This window comes from Lytechinus pictus, chromosome 7, assembly GCF_037042905.1.
Source record: "Lytechinus pictus isolate F3 Inbred chromosome 7, Lp3.0, whole genome shotgun sequence".
In the NCBI taxonomy this organism is placed as follows: Eukaryota; Metazoa; Echinodermata; class Echinoidea; order Temnopleuroida; family Toxopneustidae; genus Lytechinus; species Lytechinus pictus.
Genome location: NC_087251.1, coordinates 23,914,209 through 23,940,309, shown reverse-complemented (window position 1 = coordinate 23,940,309; position 26,101 = coordinate 23,914,209). Strand labels below are relative to the sequence as shown.

The 26,101-nt window shown below is 35.2% G+C and overlaps 1 protein-coding gene across 1 annotated transcript; it reads left to right on the top strand.

Moving 5' to 3' along the window:
• Positions 1 to 8,744: 8,744 nt before the first annotated feature.
• Positions 8,745 to 24,559, top strand: LOC129264719 (eukaryotic translation initiation factor 5-like). The gene is made up of 11 exons (XM_054902641.2): positions 8,745 to 8,931; positions 9,044 to 9,248; positions 13,683 to 13,944; positions 14,218 to 14,299; positions 16,923 to 17,095; positions 18,075 to 18,293; positions 18,600 to 18,758; positions 19,472 to 19,633; positions 21,524 to 21,688; positions 22,269 to 22,385; positions 23,128 to 24,559. Exons 3-11 carry the CDS (start codon positions 13,873 to 13,875, stop codon positions 23,245 to 23,247), a joined length of 1,269 nt encoding a protein of 422 aa, XP_054758616.2. The 5' UTR covers positions 8,745 to 8,931; positions 9,044 to 9,248; positions 13,683 to 13,872; the 3' UTR covers positions 23,248 to 24,559.
• Positions 24,560 to 26,101: the final 1,542 nt, after the last annotated feature.

Here is a 26,101-nt window from a genome sequence, read left to right as displayed (position 1 = left end):
TTCTTTAAATTTTATATTATTCATTAGTATTCTGTTAGTTTTATGCAATTTATTTTATTTTCTTTTTGTCCGGAATTAGAGGCCTCACAATCAAGTAACAGCCTTGACCCCTTCTACATAATTATCAGAGGGGACGAGATACTACCTTGGTAATACACACACACACACAACAACAAAAACTTATCTTACAGATTTAGGGATCATATCAGAAATATTACAGACAAATATTATATCCTTATAATTCCTGCCCATTCCATGCATGCTTCAGAAGTGGTTCATTAAAAAAAAACAGATACCTATATATTTTATTTAATCGGGTACCCATTCAAAATGTGTTTTTCTTTAACATCCCGAAATTTACCCATTCAAACAAATGTGTATTTCATGTCCTTTGCATCATATTTTTGTAGGGATATACCAATATTTTTCTCTAATTTTTTCAGCTTTTATTAAAACCAACTAATCATTGGGGGTGAACTTCCCCTTTAAAGAGTTATTATGTTTGAATCTACAATTTCATTTATACTCGCGATAAATCAGGTCAAATTCATTTTCGTTGTAACGATTTCTTTTTTTTTTTCATGTGACAATATTATGACAAAATAATAATATGGAGAAGGGTAAAATCGAATGAAGGAAGAAGAGGCTGGAGAAGTAGAGGAAGAAGGAAAAGGAGAAGAATAAGGAGGAAGGAGAGGAAGGGTAAGAAAAAGGAGGAGGAGAAAGATGGAGGGGTGGTGTACCGTGAAAGCAGCCTTATATAAATTGATTTCATGTAGTATATGGGGCCTATGATAATTCTTGTCTGATCTCTAATGGTTGAAATGACACCATTCAAATGTGTTCAGTTTTCATTGTGTATTTTATTATACATCCCTTTCCATGTATTTGAAAAGAAAAAGATTTAATATTGTTATCGATTACAGGGACGGATCCAGCCTTCGCCAATAGGGAGGCCCAGATTTTTTGTTCAGCCATATTTTCTCCGATCGGCCGCTCGAACATGATATTTTGTTTGTTTCTTTGAAGGGGTAGTCCTAATAGTTACTTCTTAGCTTTATTCTTATAAATCAACATAAATATATAATATCATAATCCTTAATATTTATACAATGCGAAGCGCGAGCAATTTGTTGTTGAATTTTTATGTATTCTTATTTTTATTCAACAATCAATAATGCGAGCGCCAGGCGCGAGCTGAAATTTTTACCTCAAGAATGGAAATTCTAAGCACTTTTTGTAACTTAAACAGAATAGGTATGTGATTCGAGCGCAAAGCGCGAGCGAAAAATTTCGAGATTTAGACCTAAAAACGAGACAGTCTGTTCATGTTTTGTAAATCATGAAAAGGATGAGTGATTGGCGATCTTTCTTACATTAATAATGCGAGCGCAAAGCACGAGCAGAAAATTTTAATTCACGTTTTGAACTGATCGAAAAGGTAGGCGCTACCTGTTAAGGACTGCTTGCACTTAGCCATGAAGACGTAATATTTCAACAATCAAATAATGCGAGCGCGAAGCGCGAGCTGGAAATTTTTGACATTTCTACATAAAGAATGGAAAATTTTAATCAATATTTGTAATCGTGAACAAGATAGCTATATAACTAAGTAATTGATGCGAGCACGAAGCGCGAGTGGAAAAATTAGAGATTCAGACATAAAAACGGGACACTCATCTATTCGTGTTTTGTAAATCATGAAAAGGATGAGTAATAGGAGATCTTCTTACATTAATAATGCGAGCACAAAGCGCGAGCAGATGCGCGCGCGTGTTTCAGATTTAATCCTAGAATCTAGGCATTCTAAATACATCTTTTATCATGCAAATCAAAGCGAACGCGAAGCGCGAGCTTAAAATATTTGATATTTCGATCTAAAAAAAGGTCAATTTTAGCTATATATTTCAAGCACTTTGTAGGAAAATTGTGAGGTGGATATGGATCGCACTTAATAAAGAGCTGACATTTTTCATTATTATTACTTTGAGTTTTGACATAGGACATGACTTTTCAGGGACATCTTTAGGACATGTCATCATATGAAAATGATGACTATCTTTCTATTCCTCTTGCTAATTAAGCGCGAGATGAAACAAAAGGACAATTTAATTATTAAATTGATATCTTATTTATTAATGCATAATGAGGGCGCGGAATTAATGCGAGTGCAAATCGCGAGAGCCGAAATATTTGATAAACTGCCTTCATGAAAAGAAGATTTTAAGTAGTTTGTCGTGTAATCAATAAGGGAATCAATATTGACACATAATATAGGCCTACATTACTCGCCAATCAAAATGCGAGCGTGCAGCGCTAGGTGATACGTTTTGGCTACAGACCTGAAAAGGGATATTTTGAAAACTTTATGGAATACACGAAAATATTAAGTACCAGATAAATCAAAATTTGCGAGCGCGCAGCGCGAGCAGAAATTTTTTATTATTCAGACCATAAAACTGACATTTTTACAGAGCACTTCATAAAAATAAATTTGTAAATCACAAAAAATAATGAAAGTTCAATTGTCGAGGTGAAATATGTTTTGTATATTGACTTCCAAACTTGATATTTAAGCTCCATATTGAACAAATTATGTAAATCACCTAACAGGCAATGCGAGCGCGAAGCGCGAGCGAAAATTTTATAGTGACCTGAAAGATTCTTTTTATTTTCCAAGTCTTCCCCTCATTTTAATCTTTTTTATTCACTCGTCTTCCTCCTCTTCTTTATTCTCCTCTATTTCCCCCCTTTTTTTCTTTCTTTCCTTTCTTTTCTTTTTTTTTTTGCTCCGCCAATAGGGGAACCCAGGCCCCTCGCCCCCCCCCCTGGATCCGCCTATGATGATTGCCCCCGTCTGACGATGACTCGCATCGTTCATGGAAGAATAATTTTTCGCCGCGGAATTGCGGTCAATCTGTACCTAAAATGAAGGCCAGACGGTAGAACTGAAACGTCATTAAAACATACTTTTCGTCCAGTTGTTTACAATGACACAAGGAAAGCTTTTCAGTTTTATGTAAATGCACTATTCAATCTTTTGGGAAAAATAAAATTGGGAAAAAATGATTGCCAACAATTAACTCGAAGGGTCGGGACGCCCGCAATATACACACAAGAGTATATTTAAATTGCAAGTGTATCCCAACCAATTTTTTGTTAATACTAAGGAAGAAAATTTCATCAAAATCGGATGAAAAAAACCCCCAAGAAACTTGTAAATTTTTTCCTTGTAATACACACATGCTGGTCGATATACAAATTATGGGACCGATGACGGGTGGCCTACGTACTCACTTTTTAAAAAACAAAATGTTGAATACCCCAATTTTCTACTCGATCATGGTAATGTGAAACTAATTTTGATTTCTCCCTGACAATGTGGAATTGCATTTGTTTGTTGTAACCTATGATGAGAAGAAGTGTTTTGTAAAATCTGCAAAAATTCCGGAATAATTCGTTACTTGTGAGACATCACCGACTCTCTCATTTGCAAAGCATCAAATTACAATTTCATTATTCTCTTATTTTTCATCAAATTTTGATAAAATTTCCAGCATATATGCTTGTTTGATTATTTTTCTTTTTTTAATTCAAAATCGTTGGGGTCGGCCTTAATTATGGGGTCACCGTCAGCTGTTATCAATTAAATTAGATGAGCTTCTTTATCATATTCTGGAAATCTATATGATAAAATTCCACAATCTAATTTTGATAGAGGGAAGAGGTGACCTAAATATGATGTCATTTTTCTCTTTTTATTTTCTTCAATTTTTGTCTCGCCTGCATAACAGAGTGAGACTTATAGACGCCGCTTTTAGGACGGCGGAGGCGGCGTCAACGTAAAATCTTATAACCGAAACTCAAAGTTAAGCTTTTGAAATGACATAATGGACCTAGTTGATTATGAAACTTGGACATAAGGTTAATCAAGTATTACTAAACATCCTGCCTGAGTTTCAGGTCACATGACCAAGGTCAAAGTTCATTCAGTGTAATGAACTTAGACCATGTTGGGGGAATTTGTTGAATTACCATTATAACTTTAAAAGTTTATGGATCTGATTCATATAACTTGGACATAAGAGTAATCAAGTATCATTGAATATCCTTTGCGAGTTTCAGGGCACATGAAGGTCATTTAAGGTCAATGGACTTTGGCCATGTTGGAGGTAATTATTATATTGCTGTCATAACTGTCAAAGTTTATGGATATAGTTTATGAAATGTGGACATAGGGGTAATCAAGTTATATCTTAGGTCACATCATGATCAAGGTCAAATGTCATTTAGGGTCAATGAACGTAGTTTTGTATCATAATTATGAACGGTGTTTTTGTGAATAATTATTTTATATTAGTTTTCAAAGTCAGCACTGCTTCTATATATTGAATCGCGTAATGCAGGTGAGACTGCCAGAGGCGCTCGCTCCACTTGTTATTGAATTATATTAATATTACAGTGTTCACAAATCATGCAGATCTCTGATCTTTCTTCCGTTTCTACCCACCTTGTATGGCTTCCTCCTCTTTTCCTCGGGGTCTAAACACGTTTTCTCAGAATCGAAATTTGAAAGGGAAAGTTCAACCCTATGTTAAGTTTTTCATGAAAGAAGAAAAAATAAAGAAATGCATTAGTGAAGATTTGGCAGCTTTCCCATAAATATGTTATGCAATATATTCCATAAAATACCATTTTCTTAAAAAAAAAAAGTGAAGGTGATTTTATTTGTGCATTCATATTCATTATATCAGACCCTTTTTACAAGTAAAATACTCTCTAGTCATCATGAAACATATATTTTTGAAAAGATGATGATGTTCATCTGCGGCTGTGATAAAAAAAAAGTGTGCAGGCATTGAAAAAAAAAAGGAAAAAAAAGCGTGGCGCTCCTGTCCGTAGCCATAACCGGGCATGGCCGTAACGCCACCATAATAGCCCCATCCTTTCCCCCCTCCTTTTTTTAGTCTGCAGGCACAGACCCTGATTGAGACTGATCAACAATATGGGGGTTTACACAAGACTAGATGAGATGTATATTTTCTCTATTTTTTTTTCCAGTAGCCGTATCGGATGGTGGACGGGGGTGGGAGGCGCTTGCCACAAAAATGTTCACGACCAAGAAAAAAAAAGAGAAAAGGAGAGAGAGAGAAGGGTAAAATATTATATTATTATTAATTTTCTGCATAGTTTTATGTCAAAGCCTCTATCACAAATCAAATTTTTGTAATAAAAATTTTATAAATTTTGCCTGATACGCCATTATTCTGCCCTTTAAATTTTTTGCTCATTGCGCCTCTGATTTTTTTCCATCTGGTTTCATAATTCCTAAATACACAAGTTTTACTTAATAAAATGACTCGTGCGCAGGAATGGACCATTCTATGCACGACAAATATTTTTCTCTTGTACGGGGTTAGTGGCCGAAGATATAGAGTTGAAAATTAATGATGTAGTATATTTGCTTCTATAAGATTTATATCAAAAGAAAATCTGAAAATTTTCTTTCTAACAAAGCATATCTTTTATTTATATTTTTTAACTTTCCTGCACTTTTTTTAGGTTTCGGGATTCAGACCCCAAACCCAGTCTTCTGTATGATTTGGGGCTTGTTGTGGTTTGTTTTCTCTGCTGTAGCAAACAGTAACAGAAGAAGGGGGGGGGGGAGGGTGCAGGGATGGGGGACTTTTCCCCCCGGCCCATGCGAAGCGCGAAATTTTCGATGTCTCATCAAATTCAATTCAAAAGAAGACATCTATCGCGTCTCCAGGACCCTCATCAGCTCGAATTCATTGACTTGCTGTGATTAAATAAAACTTTTTTTTGAAAAAAAATTATGAGTGCCCAAAATGGGAAAAGATTTGGGGAATTTGACATGATTTCTCTTCCCATGCGAAGCGCGGAAGCTATGACGTCTTATATAATCTTTGAGAACAGAAAAAGGGCATTCATTGAGTGGTATAAAATGCTTATCTTGGTCAGATAAGATGTGAGAGCCACAAATCTAGCCTTATTAATCATCGCAAAACTGGGTAGATCAATAGGTATGCAAAGAGAAGATATTCCTTCCCACCAATAGTTTTTGTCTGAAACCTTATCCTGCTCTAATTTTATTTCTTAATTTCACTTTTCGTATTAAGAGCACAAAATGGGAAAGGGATGATGCTCTCACGGAGAGGGATCTTTCCATTCCCAAATACACGTGAAGCATGGAAACCTTTGTGATTTGTAAAAAAAAAAACTGAAACATACGGGGTACAAAATAATGACGCAGGTATAGAGATCAGAAAATCACTTTATAATCACTTTATTCAGCTTTTAACTCCAATAGTCTTCAGACTTCACCAAAAAAAACCGAGTTTACATACAACTACATGTACAAGGTGGAAGAGCATGAAGATAAACTGCCAGGTTGCTGAGCATAGTACATGTTGTCTACTCTCTCAATACATACATGTATTTATGGTCCTGTTCAGGACACACCCTAAAAACCAAACCGAAAATTGTTGCCTGGTGCAGGCATACAATACAGGCTGACCCGTATTGTACATAACTTTCTATCATTCACTCCAGGCTCTATGCCCAAGGGTTATGCTTGCGCCTGTTAGTATTTTACATAACTTTCTTTCATTCATTCAGGCTCAAAATAAGACATGAGACGGATATGGAATGAAGTTATATATACTTTTGTATAGCACGGGCAGGGATTGCCCCTTTTGAGCAGATACTTGCCCAAAATTGCTTGCTAAAAAGTGGGAAAAAACATATGGGGACTCAGGGAGTGGCGGTATAGTATTTACCAGCTTCGACCAGAAAACCGGACATTTTCTGACAATGCAATTAAAATACTGCTTTTCTTACTTTACAACAATGTATATTCTATAATTTCTGGAAAGAAATACACGAGTTCCGATAGCCGGGAGGGGAAAAACGAAGAAGAAAAATGGTGTGGGAAAGCGCATTGCCAAAGTGAAGAGAGTATATAGAAGAACGTTTCGTTTAGGTGTTTATTCTTTTGAAAATATAAGGAGGAAAACAATGTAAAGCAATACCCTTCCCTTTTGCTTTTTCTCTCTTTTCTCCTTTTTTTTTCTTTAAGGGGACGTTTTGGGGCCGGGAATGACCGCCCACCCAACCGCGTAGCCAGGATTTAATTCTGGAGGGGGCGGTAAGTGCACGCAAAGCGTGCCAATGGTGCCAACCAACACTTACAGAGCGCGCTCCCTACCTAGGGGGGAGGGTGCAGAGAGGGGGGATTTTTCCCCCTCCCGCGCGGAGCGCGAAGTTTTTGATATATCATCAAATTCAAATCAAAAGGAGGCGTCTCTTGCGTCTATAGTACCCTTATCAACTCGAATATTGACTTGCTAAAAAAAAAAAATGTTTTCGAAAGAAATAATGAGCGCCCCAAAAATGGGAAAAGATTTTATAAAAATAGAGAACAGAAATCATACAATTATGTTTACCTTGGTCACATCAGATTTGAGTGAAAAAAGTTTATCCACATTCAATTTCGTCAAAACAGAGTATCAGACGGCCTTACAAAAGTAAATAGGCCCTATTCCTCTCCGCGAATGGTGTTGAAGCTCTGATTTTTAAAAATTTATCTGAAACTTTAATCTGTTCTAATTTTGATATTTCTTAGATTATGTAAGCTTTATCCTGCTTGCGAAGCACGGAAACCTTTGTGATTTATTTTGGAAAAAAAATTCGCTCATATCGAGCGCCTCCTTTTGTTTGAATAAGAAAGTTCAGTAATATTCAAATTTTCAAATCAATGGCGCAAAACAAGACAGGAGATGGATGTGCAGCGATACAGAACAGAGTTTAACATCGTTCATACTTTTGCATATAGCATGGCACGAATTTAATTCCTCCCCTTTTGAGAAGATACTTTGCCAAAAATTACTTGCTGAAAAGCGGAAGAAATATCATTTGGGGAACCAGGGAGTGACGGTAATGTTTACCCGCTCCGAACAGAAGAGCCAAAATTTTGTGTCAATGCAATATATATATATATATATATATTATATATATATAGCTTTATTCACTTTCCAAATTCTCGGTAGTCATCTACCTTCTTCGGGGAAGATTCGGGGAAGAACTTGTTGGCATTGCAAACTAGCATTCACCTCGTGAATATCATTTGCTTCGCATTTCTGATGTCTTATTAAATTGCCAATACGTGGAAAACCAAGATTCCCCTATATATATATATATAGAGAGAGAGAGAGAGAGAGAGAGAGAGAGAGAGAGAGAGAGAGAGAGAGGGGGAGAGAGAAAGAGAAACAAGGTTGAAACTTTCACGCTTTAATCCAACAAAATTGATTGAAGTCCATAAATTTTCGACGAGTACATACCGTCTTTATCAAGTGAATGATATATATATATATTACTTGCATATATATATATTATATTGCATTGACACAAAATTTTGGCTCTTCTGTTCGGAGCGGGTAAACATTACCGTCACTCCCTGGGTCCCCAAATGATATTTCTTCCGCTTTTCAGCAAGTAATTTTTGGCAAAGTATCTTCTCAAAGGGGGAGGAATTAAATTCGTGCCATGCTATATGCAAAAGTATGAACGATATTAAACTCTGTTCTGTATTTTTTTTGGGGGGTGACCGCCCCCACCGCCCCTGGCTACGCGCCTGCCCCCCCCCCCCCCCACGTCTCATATACCACCTCTCTAAATTATCTACAAAATATCTTGCCGAGGTTGAATGAAAGGTCTGTGGTTTAAGACTAAGCCTTATGACGCAACTGTTGTAGTGCGTGGTCGATTGAGCTCTTATTCCCACACGCACTTGCCAAAGATATTGCGCAAATGCACGCACTCTATAATATTGCCTAGATTGTTCCACGCATGTATTTTCTATTCGTGCGGCGTTTGTTGGCGTAAATTTTTACTGCTCTCTTGGAATGAGTGGTAAGAAATCCATTTTGAGTATCATTTATTCGCAGTATGATTTGAAGTATTTCATGCTCATTAATTTTCTACAATCGAATACTGTATTTCATTAATTTTTTATTCGTTACAGGTTGAGATTTCCACTTTACAAGCAAACGTCTGTCGATTGTTCTTCGCGGATCAACACGAGTTCCATTGCCTTGGGCAGCAGCAGAGGTGCTGCGTTTTTGTGTAGCCTTTTCGTTTCAGCTGAAATTAAGCCATCTGGTCTTGCCAAGTTTTCTTTCTAAACCTTCCACACCTCGTCGTGTTTATGTCTTTTTGCAATATAAACAGTAAGTATCATAACTTTAGTCAAAGGAAAGTTCCAATCCAACAAAAAGTTGATTTGACATGTTTGAAATTAAAATAAAAAGACAGTCATGAAGAATTGAAACTTGGATTGGATTTGGAAGAGAGAAATCAAACAATTGAGAATTGAGACATTTTGCCATTTTAAAAGTTTTTCCTAATTTCACAAAATAGTTAGGGCCTATTTTACATCCTGGTCGGTATGCAAATGAGGCGACGGATTAGTCAGGAGGCGAGTAAAAATCATGTAGGATGGGGGGGTCGGGTGTCCAGACAGTTTATATTTTTGAGGCCTTCTTTTTTGTCTTTGGATTGTAAGTATAGTGAGTGATTGTATTACCGAACGCGCGCATCATACACGTCAGAAAATAATTACATACGTTTAAAACTTTGCAACTTTCTTTCAAAGAGAAACTGAATAGAAAGATGATGAAAAATGGTCAAAAACACATTTTCAAAGTCTTAAAAAATAATAAGATATGGTAAAAAAAAATCTCAATTTTTCCCATAGAAAACACACGTTCGGTAATACGATACCTTTTTCAAGTGACTAAAATATTTCACATGAGAAGAGGGGTTCGATTGGAAGCTAATATCGTAAAACAGAAAAACGATTTCGGCAAAATTTTTTCACATTTATATTTTGTAGGTAGCCTAATTGTGTATTTATGGTGAAAGTTTGATGAATTTGATGAGAATAATGTGTTTGATATGATTGAACTCATGAAAAGTGTTCGGTAATACGATCCACTACCATACTAAAAATATGAATTCGATAGTTGTAATCATCTTCTATTTTGTTCTCTATAATATTTCCTAACATTTTGTAATAAAAATTGATGATGACTTTCTAAATTGATCGTCCGGACACACAACCTGTCCAGACACACAACAACTGGGTATACTAACGTACATGTATGCTTACTCTCCACGGAGCCAGGGATTCCATCCCATTCATCTGCATGTACCACCAAAAAACCTGAAACTTTCGCCCCCGAGATTTCTACTTTCCTTCTAAAAGATCAGCGGAGCATATCCCTGACAGAAATAGACCTATTTATCGGTCTAATATAGGCCTAGCCCTAGGTCTATTTTGGTCCTCATTCAGATTGTTGAAAGTTTTATTCCTCTCTGAACATAGGCCTAATAACACTTTGTGGTGAACAGTGAAGTTGTTCCTTATTTTTAAATCTGTAAAAATTGAAATATTGTATTTACCTGGCCTAATAAAATAAAAAAGACTTTTTTGTGAAAAATAAGCAAAATTTTAACAGAAAAATCAAGCAAAAATGCTGCAAAATTTTGATTAATTTTCAGCATTTTGCTTGTTTGATTTTTCTCTTGATTCAAATCAAGATTTTTCTTGGGTGGACATGACCTTTTAGATTACATGTAGCCTGGAGTCTCGATCAAGTTCCAGACATTGCTGGAGAGTGGAGTATTTGGAGAGTGAATTAAAATACAAGTTATGGTATGGTCCCCCAAGTCTGCGCAGTCCCCCTTGTCTGCGCACACACATATTTGTGCAATTCTAGTAAAAGAAGATATGCAACAGACCACAATTTTACCGATGCAATACATAGAAAGGTATTCATTAAAAAATCTGAATAAAAAAAGTGGAAAAATAAGGAATTTTAGGCATTTCATGTGACAGCCTCTAAATGCATCCTTTCTCCTCAAAATCCCTGATTTATGTGTAAAGTGAATCAGTGCGCAGCCATGGGACACCATTTTTTTGTTTGATCTGAAAATGACTAGCCGGGGTTTTTTCCAAGAAAATTGTATATTTCAATTTTTTAATGAAATTTTTGGCTCACTTATTAAAGGTCAAGTCCACCCCAGAAAAATGTTAATTTGAATAAATAGAGAAAAATCAAACTAGCAAAACACTGAAAATTTCATCAAAATCGGATGTAAAATAAGAAAGTTATGACATTTTAAAGTTTAACTTATTTTTCACAAAACAGTGATATGCACAACTCAAATGAGACAGTCAATGATGTCACTCACTATTTCGTTTGTTTTTATTGTTTGAATTATACAATATTTAATTTTTTATAGATTGGACAATAAGGACAAACTTGACTAAATCATATAGTATAAAACAATGCTCATTCCACTTGTTCAGAGAAGAATTAATCGTTGTTTCATTGATGATAAGGAGAAAAATAGAATATTCCCTATTTCATATAATAAAATACAAAAGAAATAGTGAGTGGATGACATCATCGGTCTCATTTGCATACCCACCAGGATATGCATTTAACTGTTTGGTTAAATTAAGCAAAACTTTGAAATGTCATAACTTTCTTATTTTACATCTGATTTTGATGACATTTTCATTGTTATGCTTGTTGGATTTTTCTCTTTTTATTCATATAAACTTTTTGTTGGGGTGGACTTTAATGTTAGGATTAACATTATCAACTAAAAATTCTTGTGAAATAAAAAGAAATTTATGTTAAATCTTAAGTTAAATAGGTGCACAGTCATTGGGCTCACCTTCATATGTTAGATTGCTACTACATGTAGGAAATACAAGTTAAGTGAGATTGCTAGTGGCCTTGCTCAAACTGAAGTTACTCCAGGCCTTTTAATATTGCCCCTATTAAAATCATTTTCTAATCAGAGTGCACTTTGCATCATATATTTAGTCACACAGAGCCAGAGATCACAATGTAAAAGGTCTGTAAAATCAATTTCCTACCAGGTAATGGTATACCCAGTTGTCTGCACAGGTTGTGTGTCCAGACAATCAATTTTTAACAGCCATTTGAAGAAATTAGCAAGCTAAATTTCATAAATATTTAGTACAAAATGTTAGGCAATATAAAGAACAAATTAGACGATTATTGCAACTATGGAATTCATGATTTTAGTGTAATCCAAAGACAATAATGAAGGCTTCAAAATTTTACATTGTCTTGACACCCAACCACCCATACTACCATCAGCCTTGTGAACATTCAATATGACCATTTCAAATGTTCATAATAAATTATAACTTTTCTGTGAGAAACTCATGTCCTTAGTTTTAAAGAATGGCAAGGAAAGAAATTGCTGTTTAAAACATGCATTTGGTTAGACTGGCTATTGCATTTACAAGATAATTGAAATAATTTTTTTTTTTGGATTGTCTTGTAATTTGCACCTGCATCATTGCATGCATCTCTTGGCCAGCAAGAAAGTGATTTTCCAGGCTTTGTATGTGTGTGGTGATTGACAGTGATAAGTTGTCAGGCGTTGTGGAGATTTGTCTCTCACTAGCATGATTTGTACTCTCCAAAGAGTCTAAACACCTCAAGGCTACCCCAGCCCGGATTCAGATGTCTGTGGTTTGCAATAAATTTTAAGCAGATCTTGGCCTGATTTATTGGAAATAGAACCAGCTTCTGCCTGATGTATTGGTGAAAGTAGATGAAAATAAATATAGATTTATGAAATCATGAAGGGGTACAGATTGATTTTAAAGTGCATATTTATTTATGTCAGAAAGTGAGAAATTAAAAAAATGCATGTGTTTGAATATAAAATGCTTTGTGAAGCTGTTAATCTCTTACAATGTCTCCCTGTAATATATTGGACATATGGTGGATGTAACCAACCATATGGCAATGGTTCAACAGATTTATGCAGGATGTTTTGGATAGTATTACCAGAAAGAAATTGAATATAATGTAGTAGAGTAAAATTGTCCAACTCGGCCTTTCCTATTACAATGCCAGATCCAGGATTGACTTCAGGGGAGGGGGGGGGGGGGGTCACAAGGGGAACCACTTCAAAAATTGCATTACTTCAATCAGAACTTAATAAAAAAAACACTTTTATTGTGGTATTGTCTTGTCTCAAAATTGTCATTTTTTCCCCTCCATCGGGTATGGTAGGCTGGCCCATCCACCCCGTCGGATCTGCCATTATACCAAACTTTCCAAAAATATTGAAAATTATAAACTAAGACTTTATGTTTGCTGCATTTCAGCCAATGAAACTTTTGGTTATGCATGGATATTGTCAGTCACCCTTTGTGCAGTTTTTGGAAAGCAAGCACCAAATGTTGGTTATGTAGCAGACATGTGTGGCATCACATTAAAATGTGTGGTCACATTGAGTGTAGAAGGGAGGAAGACAGGAAGTACATGATCCTCACTGATATCCTGGAATACTTAATTAGTTCCACAATAAGATATTTTTAAAAACAATATACTAGTAGTTCACACATGCAATGTTATAATAGGATGTTAATGCATAGCTAACTATATTAATATGCCATGTTAGGAAATATGCCCAAACCCTACATAATCAGTTTCATAAAGTTTTAAGGGGTCTAAACTTGTATTTATTGCAATAATTGCAAGCGTGATTGTATGTGTAAAATCTCGTCTGACTCTATATACCCTTTACACGTATTTGTTTTACAGAACTACTGTCGGTGAGATTCACCTGTGCCGAGTGCCAGAGGCATCCATATAGAATACAAAAGCAACCCCCAGACAGGTTTATGTCTTCACAGGCGCATAATTTCACACATCCTTCACATCTGCGCTGTTCCAGGCGGACCAATAAAAACCAAATTCACAAAACCAGTAGTAGAAGAAACGGGAGATCACAATGTCTCTCAATGTCAACAGAGCGATCACTGACCAGTTCTACCGCTACAAGATGCCACGTCTCCTAGCCAAGGTTTGTTGACCGAACGACATAACATAAATTAAAAGGACAAATCATTCTGTAGTTGGTGTATTGTGTTTTAAAAGAAAGTATACAATTCATGTGCCAGTATCACAGGTCTGCTTAGATAATACATGTAAACAACCATTGGGGCTACTATCCTCAAACACAAACTGTATTTTACTGTTTTAATTTTAGTGCTTTCCCTTATATAGTGTAGTTTCTTGGTGCGATGATATGTAGCATCCTAATTATTTCTCTTACATTGATCTGTTTTGTTTTCAGGTTGAGGGAAGTGGGAATGGCATTAAAACTGTCATCATAAACATGGTGGAGATTGGCAAGTCCTTATGTAGACCACCTACATGTAAGTATCACATTCAGCAATGCGTAGATGATATCAATGTCATGCTCAAACCTAGAAGGCACAGGCAAAGTGGAGAGGTGCAATTATCGGCTGATTTTGTTTTCAGTTGACCTCGAAAACGCTCAAAGTTAACGAGAGGGTTTCCTGAAACCGCTGAGAAAGTGTCGCTACAAAACTGCCTTAACTTTTGTAAATGACCATGAATCTGAGTGATGTTTTTATTTTGGAAAGAAGAATGATTACTTTGACTGTTTATTAAGTTAGTTTTGTCGTTTGTGGAGTAAAAATATGAAAAATATGTCAAAAACCTTCCATGAAAAAAATGAAAATAAGAAGTAAAAAAAAAATCGCTTAAATTTCACATTTTTAGGTCTTTGGCATGAACGAGATTGAGATATGTCAGAAAGTAACTATTAAGGTAACTTTGTGTGAAAATCAGTTCTTGTATATCAAGCCATAGAAGTTGTGTGTTGTGGACGCTAGAAGTGGCGTCACAGCACGCGCAACCCACTAGTTAGAAATCCACTGCCAACGCGGTTCTTTGTGGTACTAACCTTGCACTAGTGTGAGTGGTAGCGTTCGAGATCCCTATTCATGTATCAGACAATTTGGCGAGAGTTTGGTTTTGCAGCGCATGTGTTAGCAAGTTGACCAGTGAAATTAAGCTTTTCGTAAGCTTCATTTCATCACTGATCATGGTAATCGTATGTCAGTTCAGTAAAATACAGAGAAAGAGAAAAGGAGAAATTTCTATGCCTACCTTGTATTTCATTCAGCTTGGTAAGTACAGTTCGAGTGCATGTAAACACTTGGACCCGGACATACTGTGGCCGTGTGCGTGGGAATTGGGTTTGTTGGTATCATAACTCCTTGTTATTTTGTGTCAGAACCCCATTTTCATACAGTGATTTCTCAAAAAATAAGTCTTCGGCACAGCGAAAACTTGGCATGCAAATCCGTACATATCTAATGAATATGCACAGCGAATCTCATGAATATTCAATGCAGGGTAGAGATATGTCTGGAAAAAGTTTGAGGGCATGTTTTGGAGACGACGAAAATGAAAGTAAGCGAGAAATTATAACTATTTGATCGTTTGATATAATTTTTTCAGGATAGAATGATATTATTTTTGGTAAGTCCTGAAAATTTTAGGGAACTTCGTTAACATACATTGAAAATATAAGCAAGCAAATTTTCCATGATATAATTAACTCTGTCTCCACGTGCACGGATGACGGTTGAAAATTCAAAACAAATCGGGAGTTATCACCAAGTTAATTGCACCCGTCCGCTGGGCCCGGGCACCATCAAGTTTTTATCTTTTGACTGATTTGATAATTTGTAATTCTTTCTTTGCTTCTTGGGTATTTTCAAATGATATCAAAATTTTTGATATAGGATTTTTCATATTGGGGATTATTAGATACATGTGGTTTCAAAATTTGTTTCAATAAAGTGGGCTGCATATGAGTGTACATTGTACCATTCTGCATGTGGAATGGACTAGATAAGGCAGTTCAGTTTGCTGGTATGCAGTTTATAAATATCAGTTCAATTATCACAACAGCTCTAAATATGATTTTAACAAGTCATGCATAATCTTGTTTCTACCATTTTATACAGAGTTCCTTATACATGTACAGTGATATCAAAATTCCATACAGTATTATTACAATACTAACAGTGAACTTGACTCCGTATGGTATTTTTCATTATGAGGACATAATTAACAATACATGTATGTTAAACAGTATGCTTAAAGAAAATTCTTTTTAAAGGGGAATCCAGCCTTGGCCATAAAATGTTGTGTTGGGAAGGAGAAAAATGAATTTAACAGAATGGCGAAAGTTTCAAAGAAATCAGACAAGCAATAAGAAAGTTATAGCTGCTTTAAAATTGAGATCACTAATACTATGTAGATTTCAAATTGGCAACTGAGTAAGTAAATTATGACAAGGGGCAAGGACAACTTTCCCATAGGCTATGTACTTTATTATCAGGAATTTGTGGTTTTCTCCAGGAATTTGTGGTTTTCTCCTAAGTACCCATTCCCCAGGGGCAGTAATCTAAATATAACCCAGGTGGTATATTGTTTTATGTCCTCATGAAATAAAAATATGATTTGAAATAAAACTTTTGGGGAAAATGACATTTTAGCCATAATATGTATTGGAGTACATGGAAGAGTAGTCCTTGCCTTACATCACTATGACATCCCATATGCAGCCAATTTGAAGTCTCCATGGGTATAGTGATTACCAATATTTACAACTTTTAAAAATTCATAACTTCCTTGTTGTTTGTCCAATATTGTTCAAACTTTCACCTATCAACTTGTCTGATTTTTCTTTTCCTTATAAAAACAAGTTTTAGGTTGGGTTGGATTCCCCTTTAAATGGAAAATGGTTGGGTACAGGAAGTCACATGTGGATTGAAAAAGATGTAATATACACCTGTATGTTTTTTTGTTACGCCATAGAATTTAAAAGTACTACAATGGTTTCAATTCGAAAATATAGAATCCTTGCAAATATGTGCTTTGTTTTGATATCAACCACTTCAGTATTTGTAGAATGCATCTATTATACCAATTTCCTCTTATTGTATCTTGTGTGCACAGACCCTACAAAGTTTTTTGGCTGTGAGCTTGGTGCCCAAACCCAGTTTGATTTCAAGAATAATCGCTTCATTGTAAATGGCTCGCATGATGCTAACAAACTTCAGGAGATGCTAGATATCTTCATCAGGAAATATGTGCTGTGTCCCGAGTGTGACAATCCCGAAACCTTTCTGGTAAGACTAAGACATCTCTTCAAGTTCATTCTGACCCATAGTTGGTTTAGTAGTTGGTTTTTTAAATCCTTCATATATATATGACTTAAAATGTGATTTCTCAGAAAAATGAAATTGATTTTACATTGAGTTTATCATTTGACAAGTAATTTCCTACATGATTCTATGAGAGATATATATTTATATTATATGACGTAATGGGCAGCTGCTTCCAGGCGGCATTACAAAATAGAAAGGGTTTTAAATTGACAACTCTAGTTTTTGATGAATTTCAGTTAAACTTTCATGGATACTGTTCTCTAAGTTTTCTGTTTTCATTAAAACCAACTTGATGTCAGGATAAACTTTCCGTTTGACATTTTCATCTAGTTATTCCATCTGCCTTCATATTCCCTTGGCATTTTTAAGGCCTGTACTTTGAAATTTGAAAGAGTGTTATGCCAAATGTTAGTATGGGATGAAAAATGCAAGTAGGAAAATATAATAAACAGGAATTCATTATTGAAATTCTCTTGTATCTTTCTCAAATGATGAGTTTAATGCATTCACATATTGTATAATATTGGGGCTGAGACGCTGAGTGCCCAGTTGTTTTGGTTAGTGTGCATGTGTAAGTCCCCAGAATTATTTCTTGACTGTTTATAGCCAATATCTGGTGTTGATAATTTCAAATTCAATTACTCATGCACTTATTTTAACTTAATTTTGAGAGGGATGTATGTTTCACACATGGTTTTAATGTTTGTAAAGTTTTAGTCGGTAAGAGTTATGGGTGATATAAAATCACACTTAGGTTCTCATTTGATTGTGTTCTGTAATGCATCACTGCGCCATGCTCAAGGGGACATGTACTATGCCATATTTTTAAATGAGATTTAATGGAAAATGTCATACAGGTATTTCTTTTATAACATTGTGATTTGGAGTTTTGGCATTTGTTAATTTTTTGTTGTTGGCCATGCCATTATAATTCCACCAGATTGTGAAGAAAGGCAACATTGGTCAGCGTTGTATTGCCTGCGGTCACGTGGGTATTGTGGACCAGCGTCATAAACTGAGTACATTCATCATCAAGAACCCCCCTGAACATGATCCAAAGAGCGTTGGATCGTCAAAGACTGAGCGCAAGGGGAAGAAGTCTCAGAGTAAACAACAGAATGGAGAGGGTGATGCCTGTCAAGAGGAAGATGCTAACTTAGTAAGCATTTTCATTTTTTATGGGGGGGGGGGGGTACTCGAGGCTGCAATAATAGAATGAACACTGAGACTTGAAATCACCCATTGTCTATGTGTAATATGATGGTCTCTGAGTTCCGTGTTGAGTTTAAAAGAATTTAAAGGGTATAGAGTCAGAAGCAGAAGACATTTATACAGCTGTCTTGTGTCTAGCCCTTACAACCATTACAACCTTACAACCATCAGCCATTTAGTGTATCTGTTATGAACTTCGAGATGCAAGGTTTAGGTACGTCATGAAGGTATTTCTCTTGTTCTGTCCATCTAGGATGATGGTGATGATGAGGAGTGGTCAGTTGATACCAGTGAAGAGGCTATCCGAGAGAGAATGGGGGATTTGAGCAGTGGTGCTAAGGGCTTGACCCTCAATGATGACTTAGAGAAGACGGGACAGGAGAGACTCGACATCTTCTATAAATTTGTAAAGGTAAAAAAAAATAAAAACAATTTATTATGATAACAAATATGCAATAACTGTTAAAAGCTACTGAAATCCTTCAATCTGAATGGCTGACAGTAATTTTGTTAAAGAAACTGTTCATCTGTTAATATAACAAGTCTTTACACAATAGGATAGTATGATAGATGGTATCAAGTTATTTTCAGCAATCTTCATGTACTCAGCAATTCATTAAAAAATGTGCATGTAAAACATTTTGATTTTTCAACCGATTGAAAAAGAAATTGCTTAACAATTTGACTTGGTAGTTAGGCAGGGAATTTGATTTTAGATACAGACTAGAGTTCAGCTCATGCACACTTGTGTTAATGCAGTCTGTTAATTTGATATAATGTTAAGTTAGTAAATTAAGAGGCTTTTTAATAGGAGAAAATTATAATTTGTTAACAAATTTTTGGCATTACTCCCATTTGTTTAAGATCAGTATGCTCGATCTGTAATGAAAATCTTAAGATCATTTTTTTCTGACTTATGATCTTATGATTTTCATTACAGATCGAGCATACTGATCTTAAACAAATGGGAGTAATGCCAAAAATTTGTTAACAAAATGTAAAGTTAGCTGTAAAGAGGTTGTTAGATCATAACATGCTAAGTGAACGATATATGTGTTTAGATTTTCACCAGATTTGAATATAAAATTGTGTTAACCATTTTGTTTCATTGAATAACAATTTTAGGCAAAGAAAGCAGGAGGTGACTTAAAGGGGTGCGACAAGGAGTTTTTGGTAGAAGCAGAGCGTCTCGACATAAAGGACAAAGGAGCTCTTATTTTAGCTGAACTTCTCCTTGATGAGCAGGTGTTGAAACAGCTCAAGCAGTATCAGTATCATTTCTTGAGGGTAAATACTGTTCATGATATTGCACTTTTACTGATTTGTGGTTATGTTAACATTGGATTTTTATTTTTTCATATTGGATTATTAAAAGCTGGTGGGTGTTTTATAAAGCTGTTCATAAGACGCACGACTGGTGATACTTTCTTGTGCTATGTGATTTCCCTGTGTAATTGATTTATGACCTGTGAACATGTTCCAGTCATGCGTAGAGTCGTGCGTAACTTAATGAACCACTGTATGAAACACCCACCAGATGTAAGTCAGTTATATCTAATAAAGCTCTGTATATATGCAAAAGTGACCCTGGCACTAGCATTTTTTTTGTCTCGCCTGCATAGCAGAGCGAGACTATAGGCGCCGCTTTTCCGACGGCGGCGGCGTCAACATCAAATCTTAACCTAAGGTTAAGTTTATGAAATGACATCATAACTTAAAAAGTATATGGACCTAGTTCATGAAACTTGGACATGAGGTTAATCAAGTATTACTGAACATCCTGCCTGAGTTTCAGGTCACATGACCAAGGTCAAAGGTCATTTAGGGTCAATGAACTTGGACCATGTTGGGAGAATTATTTTCAAAATCTTAACCGAAGGTTAAGTTTTTGAAATGACATCATAACTTAGAAAGTATATGGACCTAGTTCATGAAACTTGGGCATAAGGTTAATCAAGTATTAGTGAACATCCTGCTCGAGTTTCAGGTCACCTGACCAAGGTCAAAGGTCATTTAGGGTCAATGAACTTTGGTCAAGTTAGGGGTATTTGTTGAATTACTATCATAACTTTGAAAATTTATGGATCTAGTTCATGAAACTTGGACATAAGGTTAATCAAGTATGAGTGAACATCCTGCCTGAGTTTCAGGTCACATGACCAAGGTCAAAGGTCATTTAGGGTCAATGAACTTTGGCCAAGTTGGGGGTATTTTTTGAATTACCATCATAACTTTGAAAATTTATGGATCTAGTTCATGAAACTTAGACATTAGTTTAATCAAGTACCACTGAATATCCTGTGCAAGTTTCAGGTCACATGACCATGGTCAATGGTCATTTAAGGTCAATGAACTTTGGCCGTGTTGGGGGTATTTGTTAAATTTCCATCCTAACTCTGAAAGTTTATGGATCTGGTTCATAAAACTTGGACATAATAGTAATCAAGTATCACTGAACATCCTGTACGAGTTTCAGGCCACATGACCATGGTCAAAGGTCATTAAAGGTCAATGAACTTTGGCCGTGTTGGGGGTATTTGTTGAATTACCAACCTAACTCTGAAAGTTTATGGATCTAGTTCATAAAACTTGGGATATAAGAGTAATCAAGTGTCACTGAACATCCCCTGTGAGTTTCAGGTCACAAAACCAAGGTCAAAGGTCAGTTAAGGTCAATAAACTTAGGCCATGTTGGGGTAATTGTTGAATTGCCATCATAACTTTGAAAGTTTATTGATAGAGTGAATGAAATGTGGACATGGGTGTAGTTGACAAGTCTTATGTCACCGTTCAAATGTCATTTATGGTCAATGAACGTGGTATTATGTCATTATATGAATGGTGTTTTTGTGAATGATTATTTTATAGTAGTTTTCAAAGTTAGCACTGCTGCTATATTAAATCGCGTAATGCAGGCGAGACTGCCAGAGGCGTTCCACTTGTTTTTATTCCAACCAATCAATTCAAATCATAGGTTGTTATTTTTTTGCATAAAGAGTTTAGTTTAAAGTTATCTTAATTAATCAAATGCAAATCCTAAATGGACACTTATGATTGTTTAAAAATAAAGTTTTGTTTGATGGTCTGAGCCGCAGCCAATTTCCACTCTTTTTTAAACTCTCCCCAGTCCACCTCTTGGTGAACAACAAATAAATAAATGAATTTTTTTTCTTTCAGTTTTTGAATGACAATCCTAAGGGTCAGAAGTATTTCCTTGGTGGTATTGAACAGCTGATCGCTCTACATGCCAAGGTTCTGGTTCCGAAGGTACCTTCAATATTCAAGGCTGTCTATGATCTTGACCTTGTCGATGAAGAGGTCATCCTAACCTGGGCTGCAAAGGTAAGCTTAAGTTTACTGTTTGGAATGGACTCCTGTCAGAAACCATAGAAGAACCCCAGGTTTTTAGATTTAAGGGTTTACGTTTTAAGCTCTGTTGCTCATAATCTAGACCGCTCTCTCTGGCAAACCTCCCGTGCAAATCTCCATTCTGAGTATTTTAGAGATTCAATCAACCAGGTTCTAAAAGATATGTCAAGTAACTTACATTTTTAGTTACAACAGTTGAAAACCTAGGCTATATTTCTTGTCTTTCTTTAGAAAAATCTATCGTGTACTTATCTGCCAGTCATTTGTTTACAATTTAAATTGTATTCATTACTTAAAGCCCCCCCCCCCCTCTAAAAAAAAAGAAATGTTTACAAATCACCAAATAAAAATAGTTATCAAATTTAAGTATATCATAACACTATTAAAATATTGTGTTAAAAATATTTAATAGTTCTACCTTTCAATAAAAGATTAACATTCTTTTTTAAAGTATCTTTTGAATTCTTGTCATGCTACCGATTTATTAATGGTACTTGACTATTTCAATGGATCTATGCATCCTGAATTATTGATATTTTGTGTGTTTCTTTAGCCATCTAAGAAGTATGTTTCAAAGGAGATAATGCAACAGATTCATGAGAAAGCAGCTCCTTTCATCAAATGGCTCAAAGAGGCAGAAGAAGAAGAGTCCAGTGAGGATGAAGTCGTGGTTAGTATTTCTTGTGATATTCTTAGTTCTTTGACGTCTCTTTCAAACAGGCAGTAAAAACGCAAATAATGATCTAAAGGAAATCCTGCTTTTGCATCATAAAGAACACAATTTTTGTCTTGCCTGCATAGGCACTGCTTTTCCGACAGTGGCAGCAGTAGCGTCATCAATGTTGAAATGTTAACAAAGGTTGAATTTTTTAGATTTCCCCATAAATTAGAAAGTATGTGGAACAATTTCATGATACGATGAGTTGTGCAATCGTTATTAAAAACCTTAGAAGTATTCGGTGCACATCTGCTTTACCAGCTCTATTTTTTAAACCTTATATCTGGTAATATAATTTGAAAAAAAAAGAGATCACCTACAAGCTAGCAATCTTTGAGTTTAGCGTATTTGTGCCGGCACCTCAAGAAATATTGATTACAATCCGAATGGCTCTTAGTTTTGGCATTTAACCAGAGATTGCCTGTGATAAAATAACAAGTAAACTTAAAAATTGTGAAAATTCAAGTCTCTCTGCATGTGCAGTAAAGTAAACTATTGATTATGACACAAGTAAACACATATGGTTCTGTTTGTTGTTTGAAATGCCAAATAAATAACAATAATAATGTCATGGAAACAATGCTTCCTTTCCTTTTGAATAATGTTTGTATTGTTTTTTTTTTTTTTTTTTTAGTATTGAGATTCCTTTTATTCTTCATTTCATTGAAATATTGATTGTTTGATCTATTTACAGGTTGCTTTCAGTAACCGTGGAGGAGCTGGTCTCAAGGTGGAGAGTGCTGAACCAAACAAGACACCTGCTGCTCCACCACCTGCAAAGGAAGAAGAGGACCTTGACATTGATGATATCTAAATACTGTCTCTACTGTATACATTTGTCAAAAAACTGTCTTTATTGTACACATCTGCATACAATAAACATCTTCTCACAAGTTTAGATATGTTCTATTTTTCAGGCTTTCACTAGAAAGGGGATGATTTGTGCTATGGTGAGTGTGTTATCTCCGGGTATTTTGTGGTGGAATTTTATTTTAGTCGTAGGTTGCACAGTGAAATCAGTATGATCCACAACACGAATGGATGCATTTGCTTTCTCATGCTATTAAAGGCATTTTTCTCATTTTCATGGTAAATATACAGTTCATATTATATTCAAATGCATTATGGGTAGATGTAAGTTAAGTTTGGATGTCCTATCAATGTGTGATTATATTGTTGCTACCATTCAATGACAAAAATGGAAGAAATAATGAGAAAATGAATGATGAAATGAATGGTATTTTAAAATCAGAAAATGATTATTTGACTTGTGAGTCCAAAATAGTTTATATTTGAGACTGTGATACTATGGATCTTAATTTTTGTTTTTGAATGCAGTAAGATCAAATTTGGAATTGTTTTTATAATCTATTGTGCACTAATTAATTGTTGAATATATTGATGCAAAGTATGCTTTGAAATTAAAAAAACAAACAGCCAATTATTGAAAACCTCAAAGAGCACACCACTTCATACATTGTTTATGTAGGAAATGTACATTGTAGAAATGCTACTGTCATAGTCCTCTTGGATATATATATCCCACAGTATATTATTCCATTTTCAAGGTAACTGAAATTTTGTCATATATCAGCTTGTCATTTGTTGTTTATGTAATGCATATCAGAGACATAAATGTTACTACTTTTCTTCTGCAAAGGTGGTTTATGTTATGCTGCCTATGATTGTTACATCTTTTATAGGGTCAAATATTTAAGTGGATGGGTGAATGAAGTAAACTGTTAAGGGGGGGGGGGGTATTGTTACAGTTGTCAAAAGCTTACTTGATATCAAGAAATTAATTCAAGGATCTAAATCTTATACAGTAGGACCTTGTATTGCTTATCAAGACAATCAAACCAACATAAAAAATAAAAAAAACAATCAAACCATTGAATATAATAGATATTACCGAAACAAATTGAAATTGTAACTTCTTGGAAAACTACATCTTATATGCTTATTGCTTTCCATGTTTGTTGAAATTGAATAGTCATTCTGAAGTTGTTGTATTTTGTGCAAACCTTTTACTGTGGAATACAAGCCAAGAATGTCTTGTTCATGAGTATTGTTATTGCATGCTACTCATGTCTATTAAACTGCAGATGAATTGTGTCATAAACTAATTATTTATGCATTACATTGTTCTTCTTGTTTCAGTCCAAAATATACATATTTTTGAAAACGATGACAAGTGTCCTTGTACAACAATGCAAATTCTAAATATTGTCAAGTATTTGAAGGAACCTATGTCTTAAATGCAGTTTTGTGGACCATCTCTTGACATGAAATAAGCTGTGGTGATGATTATCATGTCATGAGTTAGTTGGTGTTACCTTGGACATTGAAGTGCTTGTTTGCATCTTTGTTCACAGAAGTGCGGTGATTTGCCTTGCCATGTCTGAGAGCTGGAAGAAATGTTACCAAGCTTTTGTACAAGGCTTTGAAAAGAACTGAAATGATTAAAATCATCATAACTCTTGTCAAAACTGATGGTAGAAAGCTTATTGGGACGGGTCTTGGTACGGTGAAAGCAGACCTCAACCATTCTGATTTTGGAGGAAAGAATACAGTTTTAACCATTCTGACCTCTTGTGAAATACTGTTTCCCATATGTTTGCGTAAAATCATCCTTTTTTTTCCAGTTACATGGGTTGAGAGGTCTATTGGAAGTGTATCAACACTCTATACGTAGAAGTAATTCAATCGTCGGCATGTGTTGGCCCTAACGTAAGATTAATTTACTTTATTAAAATAGCATTTTTTCAGAATACACAGTATGGCCGGTTCAACATCACCCGTCGCAAAGTAAAGAGGGGAAGTTCATCCTTTCATCAAGTTGGTTTTAAAATATGAATGTTTGGTGAATCTTCCAAAAGACAATAGTATAATGGTTTTATAAGTTAGGATTGTGTGACATCACATGTATAAGCTCTCTCGTTTGTCATGTGATATAAATGCAATTTTCTCTGCTCTTTAAGGTCAAGTCCACCTCAGAAAAATGTTGATTTGAATAAATAGAGAAAAATCAAACTAGCTTAATGCTGAAAATTTCATCCAAATCGGATGTAAGATAAGAAAGTTATGACATTATAAATTTTTGCTTATTTTTCACAAAACAGTGATATGCACAAATCAGTGACATGCAAATGAGACAGTCGATGATGTCCCTCACTATTTCTTTTGTTTTTTATTGTTTGAATTACACAATATTTCATTTTTTACAGATTTGACAATAAGGATCAACTTGTCGGAACCATATAGTAATAAACAATGCTAATTCCACATGTTCAGGGAGAAATTAATTGTTTTTTCACTTGAAAATGAAGAGAAAATTAGAATATTTCATATATTAAAATACAAAAGAAATAGTGAGTGGATGACATCAGTTTCCTCATTTGCATACCAACCAGGATGTACATATAACTGTTTTGTGAAATTAAGCGAAACTTTAAAATGTCATATCTTTCTTATTATACATCTGATTTTGATGAAATTTTCAGTGTTATGCTTGTTGGATTTTTCTCTTTTTATTCAAATCATCTTTTTGTTGGGTTGGACTTGTCCTTTAAAATTGAAATTGATTTTACCTGATGTGCAATTCTGCCATCTGCCAATGAAATTGTGCATAAAATAATGTACGCATTGGTGCCTTAGCATGACATTCA